Source organism: Homarus americanus, unplaced genomic scaffold (assembly GCF_018991925.1).
Source record: "Homarus americanus isolate GMGI-L3 unplaced genomic scaffold, GMGI_Hamer_2.0 scaffold8226, whole genome shotgun sequence".
Classification (NCBI taxonomy): domain Eukaryota; kingdom Metazoa; phylum Arthropoda; class Malacostraca; order Decapoda; family Nephropidae; genus Homarus; species Homarus americanus.
In genome coordinates this window covers 765,406-787,531 of record NW_024717620.1, presented here as the reverse complement: position 1 = coordinate 787,531, position 22,126 = coordinate 765,406, and the positions used below count along the sequence as shown (strand labels likewise).

The 22,126-nt window shown below is 37.3% G+C and overlaps 1 protein-coding gene across 1 annotated transcript in view; it reads left to right on the top strand.

The window, feature by feature from the left end:
* Nucleotides 1-21,819, top strand: part of LOC121858935 (39S ribosomal protein L19, mitochondrial-like) — a 54,499-nt gene extending 32,680 nt beyond the window's left edge. Inside the window, exons 5-7 of the mRNA XM_042355589.1 lie at nt 105-292; nt 12,887-13,035; nt 21,489-21,819. Of these exons, the coding sequence (XP_042211523.1) occupies nt 105-292; nt 12,887-13,035; nt 21,489-21,609 (458 nt within the window). The 3' untranslated portion in view covers nt 21,610-21,819. The remainder of the gene's footprint in view (nt 1-104; nt 293-12,886; nt 13,036-21,488) is intronic.
* Nucleotides 21,820-22,126: the final 307 nt, after the last annotated feature.

The following is a 22,126-nucleotide window of genomic DNA, read 5'->3' as shown; positions in this document are numbered from 1 at the left end:
TTAATGTTCCTTTAAGAACAGTTTATCTCAACTTTTTTGTTCTTTTTTGTGTGCTTTGGCTTTGTATATCCATGTTCTTAAATGTATGTTTCATTTATTTTTAGGTGTTGAAATTATGTACGAGATGTATTCTCCACTCATTCAAACCATTGACGTGCTGAGGTTAGAGAAGCGCTTAGATGATGAACTCCTGTATCTCCGTGATGCTCTCCCTGAGTACTCCACCTTCCCTCTGGATATGGAACCAGAACTTGTACAAGAAGGAGCTCCTGTACCAGTCAACCCTCTCAAGGTAGCTTTCTTCTGTTTCATGTCACCTCAGGGCCAAACATTTGCCTCAGTCATTTGAGAGTAATAATGAACAGCTCTAAGTTACATCTTTACTTGTTTGTTGGACACCCTTATACTTTCCTTCTTAATATTGTCATTATTTCACTCGACTGTTATTTGTTTTACTGTACATTTTTTCTAAGTTTTGATAAAAAAAATTTAGGTTTATTTGGCTAATATGAGTGACAACAGGTTATGTCATTGTTATGTTGTTCATAGACTTGCCAAAAGCCCACTTTGGTGTAAACCAAGAGTTTTGAAACTTCTTTTTGAGTCACAATCCAGATACATAATGTTTTGTGAAACTTTACTAATCTGGACCACACTGTTCCAGACATTACTTAATCCACACTTGGTCTGGCCTGACATGACCATGTGGTATCAGTTTGTGTACAGTATCTGCTGAAGAGTTCAGTACTGTTCTAGGCATGACAGTATCTGCTGAAGAGGGCAGTACTGTACTAGGCATGACAGTATCTGCTGAAGAGGGCAGTACTGTAATATCTCCGTTAGCCGGAATCCCTCAAACCCGGAACTCTCCGATAGCCAGAACTGAAATTTTCCGAGGGGCAAATTTTCTGGAAAATTCCGAGAAAATTTTCCCGATAACCGGAAAATTCCAGGGATGGGGATTTTATTTAATTTTTTTCTTCTGGGTTTGAGAGATGAAAATCAGGCGCATTTTCTGGAAATTCCGAGAACATTTTTCCGGTCCGGGGATGAAGGATATTTTCCTGGGTTCGAGAGATGAGGTAATGGGCAATTTCCGTAACTTCCGAGAACATTTTTCCATTACGCGGAAAATTCCAGGGACGAGGGATTTTTTTCCAGCCTCGAGAGTCGTCTCGTTACCCGGAAATCTCTCATCCCCGTAAGTGCCGTGCACCAATTGTTCCGGCTAACGGAGATATCACCTTTGTGTACCGGGCACGACAGACTAAAACCACATAAATGAATGATACGAGAAACTCTGTGAAGTCAAAGAGAAGGAACCCAACATAGTCAGAACAGAGGTGAGGCTGTGTAGACGCTGAGCCGTAGAAAGTTCCACGTCCACTGGTTGAGGTCTAGTTAAGGAGTTAGCCAAACTGATCGGGTAGAAAAACGCCATTAGTAGAAGCTGTTAGGGTGGTGTATGGGGCTCATCACCAGTGTGGATGTTGTGTCTGAAAGCGATGCAATTTTTTTTATTATAGAAACTTTTCCATGGCAACCATCATCAAATTATGACAAACACCTGTAATATCTTCATTCAAACTACTATAACTTTGTTATTAGATATGCTAGGATCACAATTCTGGTGCTGAATAAAAGATCTGAGACTGTTCTAAACAATCGGATCTCTTACTGGTTTTGTTCAACTAATTTGCAAATAATTATACAGTACATCACAAACTGGAGAAAAAATATTTTTTAAATAGGTAGTCTTTTTTGGTTGTGCATCTTGGTGGGTCAAAATAGTGCTGTCTGGTAGGAAATATATCTAACATATCAAAAATGTTCATTGTGTGGAATGAGGGATCAAGACATTATCGATTAAGACTTAGTTTCCAGGCCAGGGTAGACGGTCTATCATGTCATTGTGACGTCCAACATCAGTGTTGTGAAGACCAACATTGGTTACTGTCTAATGATACCCGCTCCAGCAGGTGGGTTTAACACTGTATACCATGACGAAGTATCTGCAGTGTACGTTTCGCTCACTAAGCCAGAGTTAGACCTACGGTATCCTGTGTAAGACGAAGCAATTTACTGCATGGTGCAGATAATTAAATGGAGAAACCCAAATAAATTTGCCTTTGACCATATTGAAATGGGAGGCATGAACTGTGATGGCTGTAAAGATTGTAGCAGGGGAAGAATGTGTCTTGCTTGTGTGTGACATGTTGTTTAAAAGGTAGGTGTACAGTATGTTCTGAGAAGGAGAGTATGCAAGTTGAAGGAACAGAATTGAAGGGAATCATTGTATGCTGAGTTGAGAAGAACAGAAACATCCATTGAGAGTGAACTCTAGTAAATATTGAATGACATATAACTCCACTTAGAGGAATATGTAATCCCTGTCTTACATATTATTTTACGATCACACTTGCTTGCATTGCTTACTTACTGACTCGCAACATCAATAAATGATACAAAGTGTACACATTATACACACAGACATGTGTGCCATCAGTAGGTGAACTAAGAGATTAATTTTGGTGGTTCTGACTCGAACCTTGTAGCTTCTCTGTCACCGACAGGAAACTTCACCTAAATTCTTCATAATGGGTTTTAGAACTTAAGACATAGTGAGTGTAATGCAACTTTTTCTTTGATATTACTGTGAGGTTAATGTACTTGTTGGGTGAGTTAGTCCTTGTAGATGGATAAACTGTGAGGTTAATGTACTTGTTGGGTGAGTTAGTCCTTGTAGATGGATAAACTGTGAGGTTAATGTACTTGTTGGGTGAGTTAGTCCTTGTAGTGGATAAACTGTGAGGTTAATGTACTTGTTGGGTGAGTTAGTCCTTGTAGATGGATAAACTGTGAGGTTAATGTACTTGTTGGGTGAGTTAGTCCTTGTAGATGGATAAACTGTGAGGTTAATGTACTTGTTGGGTGAGTTAGTCCTTGTAGATGGATAAACTGTGAGGTTAATGTACTTGTTGGGTGAGTTAGTCCTTGTAGATGGATAAACTGTGAGGTTAATGTACTTGTTGGGTGAGTTAGTCCTTGTAGATGGATAAACTGTGAGGTTAATGTACTTGTTGGGTGAGTTAGTCCTTGTAGATGGATAAACTGTGAGGTTAATGTACTTGTTGGGTGAGTTAGTCCTTGTAGATTGTAGGAATAAACTGTGAGGTTAATGTACTTGTTGGGTGAGTTAGTCCTTGTAGATGGATAAACTGTGAGGTTAATGTATTTGTTGCATGAGTTAGTCCTTGTAGATGGATAAACTGTGAGGTTAATGTACTTGTTGGGTGAGTTAGTCCTTGTAGATGGATAAACTGTGAGGTTAATGTACTTGTTGGGTGAGTTAGTCCTTGTAGATGGATAAACTGTGAGGTTAATGTACTTGTTGGGTGAGTTAGTCCTTGTAGATGGATAAACTGTGAGGTTAATGTACTTGTTGGGTGAGTTAGTCCTTGTAGATGGATAAACTGTGAGGTTAATGTACTTGTTGGGTGAGTTAGTCCTTGTAGATAGATAAACTGTGAGGTTAATGTACTTGTTGGGTGAGTTAGTCCTTGTAGATGGATAAACTGTGAGGTTAATGTACTTGTTGGGTGAGTTAGTCCTTGTAGGTAAGATAAACTGTGAGGTTAATGTACTTGTTGGGTGAGTTAGTCCTTGTAGATAGATAAACTGTGAGGTTAATGTACTTGTTGGGTGAGTTAGTCCTTGTAGATGGATAAACTGTGAGGTTAATGTACTTGTTGGGTGAGTTAGTCCTTGTAGATGGATAAACTGTGAGGTTAATGTACTTGTTGGGTAAGCTGGGACATGTTGCACAGGTCACATTAAATTTTACATTCAACCATAAGAATGTACATTGATGCGCTGTAGTACAGGAACCAAAGTTCACATTTATTTTCAAGATAATAATCATCAGATGACACTAAGGGCTAATTGCAAGAACTTCCGTGGTGTTCACGATGCTGTGGTATCCCCATGGTCGCTTTGCAAGAAGCACTCGGGGCTTAAAAAAAAATTTTGCGATTCGTCATTGGAATGTGGGAGATTTCTGTGGTACTCTCACCCCCGCCTGATGACCACTACGATGGAAATATTTTTTTAAACCAAAAGAAAAGAAATATAATTGGATGCACATAAATTGTATAAATCTGCAAAGGAATAATGTTTTTATAAGATATCCTCCATATAGAACAGCACATGAAGAATTTTATTGTTCTTTATAAAAGAATTCCATGTTTGCGTGAGAACATCTGCCAGCCTCTACTTGCCTCATCGCCACTTATATCTCCCAATTTCTTCTAACCATCATTAAAGGTAAGCCTTTAAGATAGCTAATCCAAATAATTTATGTTTAGGAATGTATGGAAATTAAATTAAGCTAAATAAAAGTCATAAGTGGCCTGATTTGAGAGTGGATCAGGGATCAACCAAATTTTCATAAAGAGCGCAACACTACCAAAATAGATATTGCATTAGTATAAATATCTAGTAGCCTAAATATAATATTTTAACAAGTCCAAATATGCCAGGTGACCTGTACCAGGGTAGTTGGCAGGCCCTAACACATTTGGCAGTTTTTGCTTATGTGATTTTTACATGTTTTTGTTTTCATTATGGATGGCAAATATCAAGGATTTCCATATGTTTAATGGCCATGTTGATATACAGTACTGTACACACCCATTCTATATTTTATCTACAAGTATGGGAGAATCAAGTGTGAATACATTGGCCTTGTGTGTCCATGATCCCAACAAAAATGAATAATGTCTTCCAAACTAAAAGAAAGTGATGGTATTATTATCTTTTTGGTCATCCAGGGAATTGTAGGATTTTAAGTTGACCAATGTTTTCCAGTTAGGTTAAGTTAGGTAGTTTAGGTTAACATTTTGATGTAGAACATTAAAATTTTTAAGGGCTTATATTTTTTTTTCTATTAATTTCTCCAAAAAAAGGATCACAGTTTTGGAATCATCATAAAAATCTACATTCATTTTTTTTTATGAGTGTGTGTTGCCTGTGAAACCAAAAAAATCCGAGTTTCCGTTGAAAATTAAATTTGTTGGATTATTTTAACAGACAAAATTACCCACAATATGTAGGTGTTGGAAATATATAAATATTAACCCTCATAAATAAAGATGTTTCAGAATTCACAAAATTAACTAACACAATATTAATGACTTTATTTTCACTTACAGGTGGAGATACAGCTTACTGTTCACCTTTCACCAATACTGAAGAAATAAATCTTGGTATCATGATTGATGGGGAATTTTTCCGGTTACAAACCTAACCTAACCTAACCTCGGAATTGATTCACAGACTCGGAACAGAAAAATTGGAGACTTTCCATAAAATTCCAAAATTATTCATAAATTTATCCTTGAATGTTCCTCATAGATCAGAAAAAAAACCAGTTTCTGAAATTTTCAGAAAATGTGCCTTGGAGAAATCATAACATATGCCTTAATTAATATATATTTTTTTAATTTTACAATTTACATACTGTATATGCATAGATATGATGTATTAATATATTTGTGAAATTTGTGGATGATTTTTCTTTGAAAATACTTTACTCCTGATCATCCATATATTATAACATATCCTGCTTTTAATAAAGGCTTTATTCTGACATTAGTACAGTCGGCCCTTAACATACGCGGGTTTATAATACACGGATTTGCAAATACGCGGATTGCCCCGCCGGAGGAATATTCTGTACATTGAAGTAATTGAAGTACATTCAAATCGCGCGCCATTCAACTCGCGCGCGGCACCGAACACGGGACACCGCCCGCTCCCGCAACCTCACACACACACACACGCATAGCTTTCCCTCACTCAGTCAGTCTCGCTGTAACCACACTTGTGTTGACATCAGCATTGTAGTTGCAAAAATATTACATTTCCGTGAATGTATTATATCAAGCGCAGTATGAATAGAATATCACTAATATAAGAGTATTTTAACCGAAAACTACTAAAAAAACGAGTAACATCTCTTGAACATCGGAAGGCTAGGTAAAGTCTTTTGTTTTCATGTAGTTTATCCTAATTTACATTGAAATGCATTACGTTTCAGCAAATCTACTATTTATTTCTGAGAATATGGAAATGTAATATTTTGCTGAAATGACGTATGTATTACATTGGAAAGTGACGAAAGCAATGACTCGCTTTCTTTCGTTCAAAAGATGTTACCGTAATCGCTTTTCGAATGGTTTTCAGTTAAAAAACTGTTGTATTACAATAATATTCTATCCTAATTCACGTGTGATGCAACAGTTTTTTTTAACTGAAAACCATTCGAAAAGCGATTACGGTAACATCTTTTGAACGAAAGAAAGTGAAAGTCATTGTTTTCGTCACTTTCCACTGTAATACGTACGTCATTTCAGCAAAAATATTACATTTCCGTGAATGTAGTATATCAAGCACAGTATGAATAGAATATCAGTGTAATATAACAGTATTTTAACCGAAAACTATTAAAAAAATGAGTAACATCTCTTGAACATTGGAAGGTTAGGTAAAGTCTTTTGTTTTCGCCATGTATTTTATCCTATTTTACATTGAAATACATCATGTTTCAGCAAAACTACTATTTATTTCTGAGAATATATTCATTCAGGCACAGTTTAGGTAAAATATACATGTGCTGTAACATTTTTTTAATTGAAAACGATTCGAAAAACACGTACCCTCTAGCCCTGTTCAAGGAGAAGACTGGGAGGAGCTGTTTGGTGCTTAAGACGATGACAAGGAAAATGATTTTGATGGATTTTAATGAAAATATTCAGAAAGACCCTGGCACTGTCAAGGAAAGTGGCTGCTGAAGGCTTCCAGGACATGGCAGAGGACGAGATTAGGGAGCTAATTGAAGAGCACGACACTGAGCTGACCGAGGAGGATCTACAGGAGTTAGTAGACTCAGGCAAGGAAGAGGAAGCGAAAGGGAAAGAGGATGAGGAAGAGCACCAAGAAATAACGTTGGAGAAGTTGGGGGAGATGACCAGGAATATTGAGGCACTGAAAAACCTGGCCTATAGTATGGACCCCTCCATGGTGCGTGCCCTGAAATTCATGCGAGGGATGGATGACGTTTTTGCTCCATACAAAAACATCATGGAAGAAATGAAAGAAAGAGACGACAACTCCCCATCACCATGTTCTTTGATCACCGAAGGAGAGATTTAACACCATCAATCACTGGCGGCAGTGAGGAAGCAGCTGAATCCACCGTCGCCCCCACTTCACCACCCGTTATGGAATTGAGTGACGATGAGCCCGATGACCCCCGTCCTGTCGCCGAGGATAGGTACTGTACAGTAAAGTGAAATTTTTATCTCTTTTTTTTAATAGCTTTTCTTGCCATGTTTATTGTTTGTAAAAATGCACAGCACAGTACAGTTCAGTACTGTACATAGGAAGTGGAGGTGCAGTTATTCACAAAACATTTGTGTTCGTTGTCGGCAGTAGTGACGGGGAGGAGGCAGAGGGGGTGGAGGAGGGAGAGGAGGTAGAGGAAGGAGCGAGTTGGGAGGAGTGGTGACCTTGGACGCGGGAGCAGGGACGAGTGGAGATGCCAGCCAGTACATTACGGGTGTATTAATTGTTTTTATAGCTATTTTTGCATTTTAATATTAAATATTGTACATTACGTTTCAACAAAACTACCATTTATTTCTGAGAACATGGAAATGTAATATTTTTGCTGAAATAATGTACGTATTACAGTGGAAAGTGGGATAAAATTGTGACGAAATCAATGACTTTCTCTTTTTTTCGTTCAAAAGATGTTACCGTAATCGCTTTTCGAATGGTTTTCAGTAGTGGGATTATAAGGCTAATGATAGGATAGAATATTATTGTAATACAGTATGAGTACAACAGTTTTTTAACTGACAACCATTCGAAAAGCGATTACGGTAAAATCTTTTGAATAACGAAAGAAAGCGAAAGTCATTGTTTTCGTCTTTCCACTGTAATATGTACGTCATTGCAGCAAAAATATTATGTTTCCATATTTATTTCTGAGAATACCTATATTCATTCAGTCACAGTTAAGGTAAAATATACTTGTGATGTAATATTTTAATGAAAATACGGTATCGTAGTTTTCTTTTGTTTCAAATTTAATTAACAAGATTGATGTTTCAAATGTAATGAACAAAAATTTATGTACAGTATCTATAAATAAACTTTAATAAATGAATACTTTGTTTTACATCGTCCTGTGCTACCATACCATGGATTTGGCTACTTTGGGCTTGCTATGATGACACAAGAGGTCTGCCCTGGCAACTGTACCGACACTCACAGCTGGTGGTGCATTTGTGCATCGTTTCCATTGTTTACTGGTAAATATTTTTCAACCTAACGAAACTATTACCCGTTTAGAGGTCGACCCCCAATTTTTTGCCAAATAATTTGGTCTTAAAAACTTGAACTACACACAGGTATATACGGTAAATAAGGACATGGGGGGACCAGGTTATTTTTTTTGGGGGGGGGGGGCAGCACCACATATACGCGGATTTTTAACATCCACGGGTATCTCTGTTACGTAACCCCCGTGTATGTTAAGGGCCGACTGTATTATCATTGTACTGTATTCTTATCCTTATTATTATTACAGTTTGTATTAAACATTAAAAATGCAGAAATAATTTTCAATTAACATTGCAGACTGTATTGAGAATACAGGCATCCCCTGGGTTACGTAAACTCTGGTAACGTAAATTTGCTCCTACAGATGTTTATAAATTATGACCAATAAATTCGGGATATGGACAAAAATTCACCCTTACGGAAATTGGGTAAATTTTTAAGTAATTTTTTTTTTCAATACTACAGCCCGGGTTACGGATTTTCGCTCTTGCGGAATTTTTAAATTATGACCAATAATTTTGCGTTACTGTCCGTAAATCCGCCCTTACGGAAATTGGGGTAAATTTTAACAATTTAAAAAAAGATCACTATAAAATTATAAAAAAAATTTAAATTGAAATTTTTTGGTGTGGATTTCTTGGTGTTTGCTACCGCCAAGCGTGGCGCCGCCATGTGGAGTCACTCCATTGTTTACATCCAGTGTGCGCACATGTTTCTCGGCCTAGCAGTTGGATTTAACTTTTACAAACATACAGTAAGTACAGTACAGTGCATTACCCTTATTCAAGATGACTGGAAAGAGGCCATCAAGTGGAAGTGACCGCAGTAGTGCAAAAAGAAGCCGCAAAGGCATTACATTGGTTGTTAAACTTGATGTGTTAAGAAGGTATATCATAAATTATTTAATGTACTGTATTGTATGTGTTTATAAATGTTTATTTTCATTCATAAAAGTGCTTGAATTACGTTTTGCGGCCGAAAAAAATTCTGTAGGAACGCATCTCCAGTTTTATAATGGAAGTCAATGGGAAAATAGGTTTCGCGTTACGGAATTTCGCAATGCGATCAATTTTCCAGGAACGGAACCCTTCCATAACGCAAGGGATGCCTGTATTAGAAAAAAATTCACAGAAATAATATAATTTATTTCATGTGGATTTCTTGGTGGTTGGTACAATGCTGTACAGGGTGAGGCAGGAGTCAGTAGTGCTCCTCCGTCTCCCTCCCAGTAACTCTTATTGCACCACCTTACCTCACCTAACGCAGCACTCAACATCTTTTGTGATAAGTTAAAGTCAAGTGTTTTGTATATTGATTATAATATTATATCATAAAATAATCAATATATGTGTTAAAAAAAATAAACTTTCATTGATAAATGTGCTTGTATTACAACTTTTTTTTTTATAAATATTTCCTTGGGAACACATCTCCAATTATATAATGGAAGTCAATGGGAAAATTGGTTTCGCATTACGAAATTTCACGTTACGGACAAATTTTCATGGACACATACCTTCCGTAACCTGGGGATGCCTGTATTTTTAAAACATTTAATTACCATCTTGTATTATGTTTAACATGGTAGAATTTCATGACTATACCTACTGTATATGGGTTCCATGACATTTGCTCACAGGATGAACCTAATCTAACCTAACCTAACATGTCTTCCTTTCCATTATGGTTGAGTATATACCTTGTAAACAAATGTCTGCACACTAACTATATGAAGACTCTGGTGAGGATCTATATACAGTACAGTATTTACATGGAATATTTTTCCAAATAAAAGACCATTTAAACAGCAGATACTTTTCTCCAACTGCTGGTTTAGTCCATGTCATTAACATATTGTATTCATTTTTATTCCTGACATTGTTAAAGTGTTCATGTATTGCTATCTTTCTTAGGGTATTTATTGCATTCAAGGTTGACAACCCTTTATCCGAAATTCCAAAAACCGAAAAGCTCTGAAAACCGAAAGTTTTTTTGTGGAGCAATATTTTTTTTTTTTTTTTTTTTTGTAACAGCCCACCCGGGCACAGGTCACTGACCCACATTGGGGCCTGGGGGTGAAAATTTAATAGTAATAATAATAATAATAATAATAATAATAATAATAATAGTAATGATAATACAGTGACCCCTCGTTTAACGAACGCTTCGGTTAACGAAATTTCGGTTAATGAACTGCCTTCCATTAGGATCTTCATTTCGGTTAACGAACAAAAATTCGGTTAACGAATTTCTTACGAACCGACCTCAACATGTTTTCGCTTGCACTGGCCGGGCAACCAGCTTTAGTATCAGTCCGCCAATACATTAATCGGTTCTAGGGCTTAAATTCCTAACTATTTTAGTAAATATCAAGAAGTTTATACTATTCAATAATTTTAAAAGTTTAATATTCAATTTTTTAGTCATTTTAACAATTATTGAACATAATTGAAGGTAAAGTGACTAGTTTAAAGCGCAGCATCCAGCCTCTTAACACAGCAAACAGGCGTTAGTCTCTCTGTTTTCACTGGAGGTAACATCTTGCTTGAGACTCTCTTCAACTAAATGCTTTTTTCTGTGTTTCCAAGCAAATTATTGGTCATTTTGAAATATATTTTACATATTGACAATATATAATGCAGTACAGTGTTGATTTAAAGAAAATAATCTTGAAATACACCAAGAGAACTAAAATTTTATGGGTGAAATGGTGCCATGGGGTGACTTCTCTTCCACCCCAATGCCTTCTCTTCTTCCTTCTCCTCCACCCCCATTGTAATTCCCATCATCATCATCATCATCATCCAGGAGCCTTGTACATACACACCTCAAAGTAAGTGAACTTTTCTACCATTTTTGTTGAATTTAGGAAATTTTCGGTGAGCTGGAACCAATTACCCAAAAACCCATTGAAACAATGGTTTCGGTTAACGAACTTTTCGGTTAACGAACGACCTTCTGGAACGGATTGAGTTCGTTAACCGAGGGGTCACTGTACAGTAATAATAATAATTATTCATAGTAAATAAAAAATTTTATAAAAAATACACAAAAATAAAGTAAGAATGATAACAATAATTCTTTAATAATAAAATAATAATATTAATAATAATAATAATAATAATAATAATAATAATAATAATAATAAAGAAATACAAGAATGAAAAAATGATCAAAAGTGAGAAACACGACCTAGACCTATGAATTACTGTATTATTATTATTATTATTATTATTATTATTATTATTATTATTATTATTATTATTTTTATTTTTATTATTATTTTTTAGCCTCCAGGCCCCAATGTGGGTCATGACCTGTGCCCGGGTGGGCTGATCCCTGTAAAAAAAAAAAAAAAACCTAACCATTCTGAAAACCGAAAAATTCCAAAAACCAAAATGCATCTGGTCCCAAGGATTTCGGATAAGGGATTGTCAACCTGTACTATAATCAGGTGGAGATAAGTAGGAAACATTATCTCAAGGTTTCATATCTTGTAGATAACTGGCCTTTATACTTGTATAATACGAAAGTAAAAAATTTTGGTGCAAAGATAATTTCCTGTTTGATAGAAAACTAACAGTTATGGTGATATTTTTTCAAGATTTTATCCCAATTCATCTGTACAGTGAGTTCATCACTGTCATAACAAAATTATAATACCTAATGCTGTACTTTGTTAAATTCTTCTGACTTCATCCACAGAACAGGCCATAGTTCTCTTTATTTACACTCACCCAACCCCAAGTTCGTGACCAACTTATTACTTTATTTGTTAGATTTAATAAGGATAAAGAAGAAAGGAACAGATACTACACTTATGGTTGTCACAGGCTTTATTTACCTACATTCACCGTAAGTGATCGTATTTCATACACAGAAATGGCTTATAATCCAAGAAAATAGGAAAATGAGGTGCACCTTAGCTTGGGATTCAAGTTTTTCATGCTCGTAAATTGTGTAGCAAGAGCAAACGTTTCGTGCCACTGACAACTTTTTGAGGGTGCAAGCATACCAACCTCCCAGTCTCCCGCCAGTTGGTACACCTGACTGCACTACGATGACGTAGTAACAACAAACTACGGTCGTACCACCATGGCCATTCTTGAATAATCACTAAACTTTTCTTCCATTGTATTACGACCGCCGGGGTACCACAGCATCGTGTACTCCACGGCAGTTCTTGCATTTTGCCCGAGTCACATACTGATAGTGAGCACACAGTGAGATACACACACATGCCAGTCACCCTTCGTTTTCTTCACAAAACTTTAGTTTTAAAATTTTTATCATAAACAGCTCCTTCCCAACTTACGACCTACTCGACTTACGACCTGGATTTGGGTCCCTAACCCCATCGTAAGTCGGGGAGGAGCTGTGCAGAGTATAATAATGATAATAATAATAATAATAATAATAATGTTAACTGTGTAAGAGACCCAAAATTTTCCATAAAAGTCAAATAAATAATACATTTCAGGTACAGTTGAAGCCTCGGCCGTGGCACGAGCGGTGGGAGAGAAAAAACTTGCAAGGATTGTTGGATCTTGGTCTGCCTGAAAGATTTTACAAGCGTGCAAAGTTGAGTGAGAAACCCTGGGAAAAGTTTGATCTCATGAAAGAGTACAGGTAAGAATGTGTGCATTGTTAGATGTAGGATATTACTGTGTTCATCACTAAGGCTCTTTAGAATAAATCAAATATTGTGCATGAAATTTAAAAATACTGTACTACCCAGTGATAGCCTTATAGCCAGAATAATTGGTGCAGAGTTCTTCCAGGAATGCGAGATTTCTTTGGAATAAGACGACTTTCTTTTCTTTTGAAATTTTTCTGGTTATTGGGAAAAGTTTTCTTAGACCATAAACTATGTATCTCACTGGCAGACAGACAGACAGACACACTATTGCACATCCCCGGAATGTTTCTGGGTGCTGGGGAAAGTTTTCTGAGAGTTTAAGAGAGTAAACTACGCATCTCATCTCGCACGGACAAGCACTCTCTCATTACATTTGCAGCAGGCGCGAGCAAAAATATTTACAGCTAGCAAAAAGAGAGATGAATTTGGTACCATAATGATCCTGAATATTTTCTCTTTGAGGCTGTTATAACAAAAGATCCTTAAACAAAATATTTTGACATGATATAAGGATGGGAACTCGGCTCTTTTATGAAAAAGCATAAGAAATGCTTATACCGGAGTCAATAAAATCAGTTCTAATTAAGTTAGAAACACCATTTTTTCCCCAAATAATTCTGAAAGGTTTCTCTAAAGACTTGGAGAAGTTGGGTTTGATAATTTTCTGAACTTGGGTCTTCTTTAACTTGAGGCTCTGACCTTTAGCGTATGAAGACCAGAACGTCCGACTGGCGCACCCTGGGTGACGTTCCAGAATGTGCGCCTTTTCCCGCCACTGTTTAAATGGTCAGCGTGGGTTATCAGGTTCCCATGTGACTACTTGCCTGTCACGCCACACCTCGGCCACAGGGAAGCTTCCTGGATGTAATTTCCTACTTTTGTTTGTTTTATTTTTTGTCCATTTTATTATGTTGTATCAAAGTTATATTGCTAAAAGTAGTGTACAGTAGTTGTATTGTAGTGAAGTATTACTGTAAAATAATGCTATGATTATGTTATAAATGTATTTATTTGTGGAATTATTATTATTTTATGTATTACTTGATCTACCAAACACAAAGACAGCCAGACAGCTGGCGACAGACTGCTGTGTGTCGCCAAGCACTTTTTATGAAAATTAATGTAAAAAAATAAATTCTAAATGAATTATTTATAGGAGATAAGTATTATGATCAGTAAATATATGCATTATTGGCCACTTTGGACACAAAGACTGGCTAAAAATAGCCCTCTTATGCATGGTCAGAGGGAAGCTTCTTGGTAAATAACTTGTTTTGTTTGTTTATTTCCATTGTTTGTCTATTTTATCATGTTGTATCAAAGTAATATTACTAAAAGTTGTGTTTGTGTCTCGCTGAGAACTTCTTATGAAGAGTAATGCAAATAAAATAGTCTAAATGAATTATTTATAGGAAATAAGTATTATGATCAGTAAATAAATGCATTATTGGCCAATTCGGACACAAAGGCAAGCGGGAAGATGACCCCTAAGTGCGTAGTGACCGCGAGCGCTCTATGTAAAAAAAACTTTCCCCTTATTTGTCTCGTCACTGAGGCGCCACGGAGAATATAGAGGGACAATATATAGTTTTTCTTGCGTCTTTTTCATTGTTTCATCATTTATAAAGGTTAATAATTATTTTTGGAAAAGTTGATTTTTCTCGTTTTACCCCTGCGTGGGGGGTATGGCCGTCCTGACCCTAGCCCGGGGCATAAGGGTTAATATTTTGAATGTTTCATTAAAAAAAAATTTTAAGATTTAATTTTATGGTGGTTTTCATAATGGTCGACATGGAAGGGGTAAGACTAATTCATGATCTGACAGTACATTAGGTGCAGTATAAACAGAACAAGTCCCAAAAGTTTCCTTCCCAAATATTTGCACCACCGTCCACCTGCCTTCTGGTACACTTTTAACCCCAGATAAGTGAAAACTTGCTATCCTTGCGAAGTGCTTATGTAATATAATCATAAAGTAAACCCTTCGTAACTCCTAATTCAATATACAGTAGTACCCCGCTTAACGCGGTCAATAAAACCCACAGGGTACCGTGTTAAGTGAAAACCGCGCTAAGTGAACAACAGAACATATGGGATTAATTCCAATAGAAACTGGCCCGATCCCCAAACTCCACTTTTTCCGACACAATACCTATGTTCTAGTAAAAATAACATCTTAATTTTATGATGGTACATGCACACAATTAATACTTAAGAGAAATAGAGAAATACAGTCGCCAAGTTAATGTCCATTCAAATAATGGACTCAACTCCCTCCCCCTCTTCTCACACTACACTGCTCGCTCTTCCCTCTCTGAGAAATTTTGGGGGGGAAACCACTAAATTTTAATAAATAATACCTCAAACTAAAGTTAGGATAATACAATTGACATTGCTGGATTCCTTGTAAGACCAGGAATATTTTGAATATAAATGTCATATATTTTGCACAAAAGATAACATATTTACTGAGAGTAAACATTATATAAAAAATTTGTATGTCTAATGCAAAATCTATGATGTTTATATTCAAAATGATCACCAAATTGTAAGAATTCCAGCAATGTAAATTATATTCTGGCCGGGTAATTTGTATGAATTTTATGAGCTAAAACAAATATCTTCAGTTAATAAAAAAAAAAAAAATTCTTCGACACTATCTGTCAATCAAAGTACCCCACCTTGCCTCCCCCCCTCTTCCAACCGTGCAGTCAGTCCCAACCCTCCCTCCACCCCCCACCAATCCTCCCTTCAAGAGATGGGTGAAAAAACTAAATTTTAACATTTTGTATTAAATAATACCTCAGATTAAAGTTAGGATAATATAATTGACATTGCTGGATTCCTTGTAAGACCAGGAATATTTTGAATACAAATGTCATATATTTTGCACAAAAAATAACATATTTACTCAGAGTAAACATTCTATCTAAAATTTGTATGTCTAATGCAAAATCTATGATGTTTATATTCAAAATGATCACCAAATTGTAAGAATTCTAGCAATGTAAATTATATTCTGACCGGGTAATTTGTATGAATTTTATGAGCTAAAACAAATATCTTCAGTTAATAATAAAAAAAAATATTCTTCACACAGTAACAGATGGTCGGTCGGTCCCTTCCTCCCCCCCACCCCCCACCAACCCTCCCTACCAGATGTGTGGGAAAACCAGAATATTTACCATTTTAGTATTAAATAATACCTCAAACTAAAGTTAGGATAATATAATTGACATTGCTGGATTCCTTGTAAGACCAGGAATATTTTGAATACAAATGTCATATATTTTGCACAAAAAATAACATATTTACTCAGAGTAAACATTATATCTAAAATTTGTATGTCTTATGCAAAATCTATGATGTTTATATTCAAAATGATCATCATATTGTAAGAATTCCAGCAATGTAAATTATATTCTGGCCGGGTAATTTGTATGAATTTTATGAGCTAAAACAGGCAGTCAGGCAGGGTGGCGGGTGGGGGGTGGGCCGAATCTAAAAATAGCTCTCCAGCCGGACACTCACCGCGTATACGTGGAAAAAACCCGCGTTAAGTGAAAGTTAGGCTCTGGCGAGGCACCACGTATACGGTAAAACGCGCTAAGCGAAACCGCGTTAAGCGGGGTAATACTGTAACTTGTAATGGCAGTAAAATATTCAACTGTAAATTATTTTTGAATATTTTTTTAACGTAATATGCAATATTCCAAAATATGATGCTGCAATCTGAATGGCATACACGTGCGACCCGCACAAGATGTGTGGGGGGTTCTGCCCCCCCCCCCCCTCCCCCCTACCGCTCCCCTTGCTTAGTGTGATAACTCCGGCGCATGTAAGAAATGTTTATTTCATTTATATTTTTACCTTTTAATAATAATTTTTATTTATTTATTTATTTATTTATTTTCTTTTCTTTATGAAAAACTAAAAAGAAAAATGAAGAAATTTATGAATGTCTACCTGAAATTACGAGTTAAAAAATAACCGCTGTAAGTCTGGCATCCTTACACTGGTTCCGTTACCGTCTCCCAGGCATTTCTGGCAAAGAAGGTGCTGTAAGTGCTAACAATACAGACTTGTACTGTAATGTCCCCATCACCTCTGACACTTACCACATGGCCCCACAAGCTTGAACTATCCTCATCCATCCCTGGTAGTGCTGGTAAGTCTTCATTTTTATGCAAGTTTTCTGATCTTGGTCGGTAATTTTGATCAAAAAGTTTGGTATGGGGGAGGAACAAAAGACTGGGAGGAAAGTGCCTTGATAAATCAGAAAATATGATAACTTGGAATGGTTAGAGCCACATACATTATTCCAAGTTGTCAAGGGGTTACTTTACTGTATTCAGTGATCCCTCGAAGATCTGGACCTGGTAAATCCGGATTTTGGAAGATTCAGACAAAAAATTTGGGGTTCTGGGTTAAGAAGCCTCCCTAAGAAGCATTCCCAAAACAGAGCAAAGAACATTTTAGGCCCTTGGGCGCTGGTTGACCGGTCGGTCATGCTGAACACAGGTGCCCGAGGAGGTGGGAAACATAAACAGCTGTCAATTGTTGTTGTGGGAATATTATTTCATTCACTCTAATAGTGATACAATGTTTCTTATTATGTTATCATAGGTAGATGCATGGTTTAGATAATTTGTTTATCACTGTGCCCATCACTGTTTTCAAATTAGACTACAAGATCTGTATTTCGATCGTACGCCTGACAATGGGTGCGGGTCGAGTGACTGCTAGTGGAGTGTCATCTGCTCTTGTAACTCTCCTCTCTCTCTGCCATATTTTGCTGGAGTTACTGTTATTATTAGTGTTCATTGTTATAATAGTGCTTAATAGTGATTAATCATGGCATTTTATCCAGGTTAGACTCATCGCTGTAACCACCAGGCTACTGGGCCAAGCCGTGAGGTGTTAAGGTAGTTTTCAACTTGTATTTTCGGGTAGATGCACACACCATCCTAAATACATATTATGAGAGATAAAGGTAAAAAAAAGTAATCGTCCATAGGGCAAACACGTAATGGGAGGAGAGCGCAGAGTGTAGCTGGTGGGGAGCGTTGCTAGGGAATCGGCGTCCCAGCTGATCTCCGTTACTATGGTGAAGCAGGGAGTGTATGAAAATGGTGACTCTGTGCTGATGGCACGATTCACTTGCGTCATATGCATGATAAGACCAACTTCACGGCGACACAAATTGAGTCACCAAACTTAAAAAATTCATCAAAAATTCAGTTTTCAACAGAATTGTGTCAAACTTTGATGCATCATAGTAGCAAGTAAGTTCTATCAAATAAACTAATTGGCAACTCTCAATGCCCAGAGGAAGGGAAGACCGGAATGATAAATGCACAGTATTATCTCAGCAGTCAGACCGTGAGCCGCGTCCATTTAAATTTCCATTAATCCGTGCAGGCTGCCTCAACCCCTGGATAACAGTGCTTACTCTACTCCCTGAAATAATTTATTTTTAGTGTTAGAGAAGTGAAGTGATGATTGTGTAATGAAATATTTTGTTAATATTTACAGGGAAAGTGTTTAGTTTTCAAAAAACTTTACCGTATCAGGCTATACAACCTCGTTATAGTGACAATGTCTCGGAAAAAGTCTCTGAAAGAGGAAGATTTTCTAGAACTCCTGTTTAGTGACATTGAGGATCAGTGGATAGTGATAATAAAGAGCCTGGTAGTGAAAATGATCGTGATAACAACAAAGAAGGTCGTGAATCTGAGGGAGAAATTGTGACGGTTGTATCCAAGTCATCACGCGCCTCACCACCAGAGGCTCCCTCTACCACCACCACCACCACCAATGTACCACCACAACCTTCCACATCCCAAGCATCTGCATTATGTAAGCCTCATACCACCCGCTACCTCCCTTCCTCACCACCCCACCGCATGCCTCCCACGGTCACCTAGCACCAGTGGCGGCTCCAAATTTTCTATATAGGAGGGGCTTGGGGATGGCAATCTGTTTGGAAGAGGGGGCTAGGGGACTTGTCTCGAAGCTGTGTTTGCAGAGCAAGCACACTAGTTTTACTTGGAATATATATTACACATCAATAAAAATAGCAGTTTTCTGAAGATGCCAAGGGGTGGCTTTGGGGGAGCTGATGGGGAGGCTGCAGTCCCCCAAGCCACCACCACTGCCTAGCACCTTCCACCTCTCACACTCCACTTATCAGCTATGTTACAATGGAATCCCTCTCCTTGTCTACTCCACACCCTCATCCACACCCCCACACCCTTATCCATACTCCCACACACTCATCCACATCCCCACACCCTCATCCACATCCCCACACCCTCATCCACATCCCTACACATTCATCCACACACTCCTACATTCATTCACTCTCACTTTTTCATTTTACTCGGGCTCATTCACTCACTTCCTCCCCCAAAGTCCATCTACAAGTTCCAAAAGTCTTCCACCTCACTGAAGGATGTGAGTACAGAATGATCTTATTTTATATCAGTACAGAATGAATTTATTTTAGAATTAATTTTCTGTTATTTTGAATTGTGGCATATAGTCGACCTCAAGATTTTTAGTTAAAAATTCAGGTTTAGTTCTATACTCGCCGTATAAGTCGACCCCCCAAGGCCCAAACATAGGTGAAAGTGTGTAATAAGGCCACGCCACTTTCATCAAGACACTTACTGTAATACCTTTCCATATTTGATATATATATTATATACTTCATACAAAAAGGGAAGTGGGCAACAGGATCTACATAGGACACCAAGCAACCGCTAAAAATCTTCAGTATGTTATCTTCGTAAGAACTGGTAAACACCAAGCCAAAATCAGCACCTCCAATAAAATATTAATTGTTTACACAGCATACCAGTATAGCACCATGATAGTACCGCTATAAACGGCATGATAGTAGAACATTATGGTACACCTGGCTTATGATTTGCCATTTGCATCAGCTGTTGTAAACAAACTGCCAGTGGTGCCACCATTACCACACGGCCAGCTGCGAAACTATGGGTCCGTTCCACTGTCGGCAGCACAGCTCAGACTTAAACTGTCATCCGCTGCAGCACTGTTGTTTGAAGAGTTTGCAAATAAGCCATTTGAGGACAATATTTGTTCTGAGTGGAATAAATGGATGGTTGAGGGAGAAAAGCCATTCACGAAGGGGGGTAATATGCCTGCTCCACCACTGGATGTGTTGTGTGAATTTGTAATAAAGTCTTGGGAAGCTGTTCGTGTAGAAACTGTCTTAAAATGGTTAAAAAAAGTGTGGGATTTCAAATGTAATGGATGGGGAAGAAGATGATTTGTTGTGGCGAGACAGTGACGAGGAGGAGGATAACAGCAAAAATAATGAAGACAAAGTCGGAAGTTCCAGTGATTCGGACCCATATGCAGACCTCTTTATGAACAGTCAGCAGACTTTGAAGGATTTTAAAATGTGATCATACACGCTTTTATTGTCAATAAAATATAACTTAGAAGTAAAATTAATCTTGAAGTTAAAGTTATAACTTTTTATCTTAGAGTTAAGGTTTTAATTACGATGTCATTGTGTGTACGTATATTAGATAAACTGCCATTGTGTATCATTAAACTGTCATTACTCCTGTAGTGTATGTGAACTCACATTCTATAGCGCTATCATAAAATTGCGCAGATGGCACCGTATTGTAGTACCTGGTAGTTGTCTGGCTGGCCGCCGGGTTTAGTGGCGATCTGATCAATTGTTTACTGTCCATCAGCTGTTGGAAATGGCATGTGGTGTTGTGTTTGTTTAATTATACCCGATACTGGAATTTACTATTTTATTATAATCTCTATGTTAAATAAGTTTACCAAACATGAATTTCAGTAGGAAATATTAGCGGCAGGCCACGGGAGTTACGCTAAGTGATGCACAGCGAGTGTTGGGCAGCTGTTCCACTTGTTTACCACTATGTGGTACAGCTTCACATTTTATACTTGGCATATAAGTCGACCCCTGGTTTAGGAGAGATTTTTTTAAGCTTAAAATGTCGACTTATACGCCACAATTTAAAGTAGATATTGTATTACGGTACTTTATTTTACTATATGACAATCACGTGATGCAGTTCAACACCCATTCTCCTATATATATACAGTATTACCCCGCCTAACGCGGTTTCACTTAACGCGTTTTATCATATACGCGGTGCCTCGCCAGAGCTGAACTTTCACTTAACACGGATTTTTTCCACATATACGCGGTGAGTGTCCGGCTCGAGACGCTATTTTTAGATTTGCCCCACCCGCCACCCTGCCTGACTGCCTGTTTTAGCTCATAAAATTCATACAAATTACCCGGCCATCTCAATCATCATTCTCTGAGTTCAGGAGCTTCATGTGGGTGTACAATACAGTACAGTATATCATATAGCTGCCATTTGTTTGTATACTTTTCACTTGGTTTTTATCTCTTTTCCAGAGCCACAATACCTGAGGAGGAACAGGCCGATATCTTCCGTGAGTTGTCTCCTCACTATCATCAGTTGGAGGCCTCAAGAAGACGTGCCAAGAGGCGCCGCACTCAAGTGACTCGCTCATAACAATATTGTTAACAACCGCTTCACTGTTGTTGATATACTGTACCAAGCAGTTGATGTACAGTTATATTATATAGTTGATATAGTGTACAGTACTTGTAGTAGATTTCGTGAGGAAATGAAGGAGGTAACAAATAGTCACACTTAGAGTAGATTAAACATTTATTTTATGTGACAAGAAAAAGCAAAAACAAATAAAAGTGATAAATTTTATTTGATTTATTCATAATTGATGTTAACCAAACACCTGAGTCATATTCTTAACATAACCAAACACCTGAGTCATAATGTTAACATAACCAAACACCTGAGTCATAGTGTTACCAACCAAACACCTAAGTCATATTGTTAACATAACCAAACACCTGAGTCATATTGTTAACATAACAAAACACCTGAGTCATATTGTTAACATAACCAAACACCTAAGTTATAATGTTAACATAACCAAACACCTGAGTCATAGTGTTACCAACCAAACACCTGAGTTATACTGTTAACATAACCAAACACCTGAGTT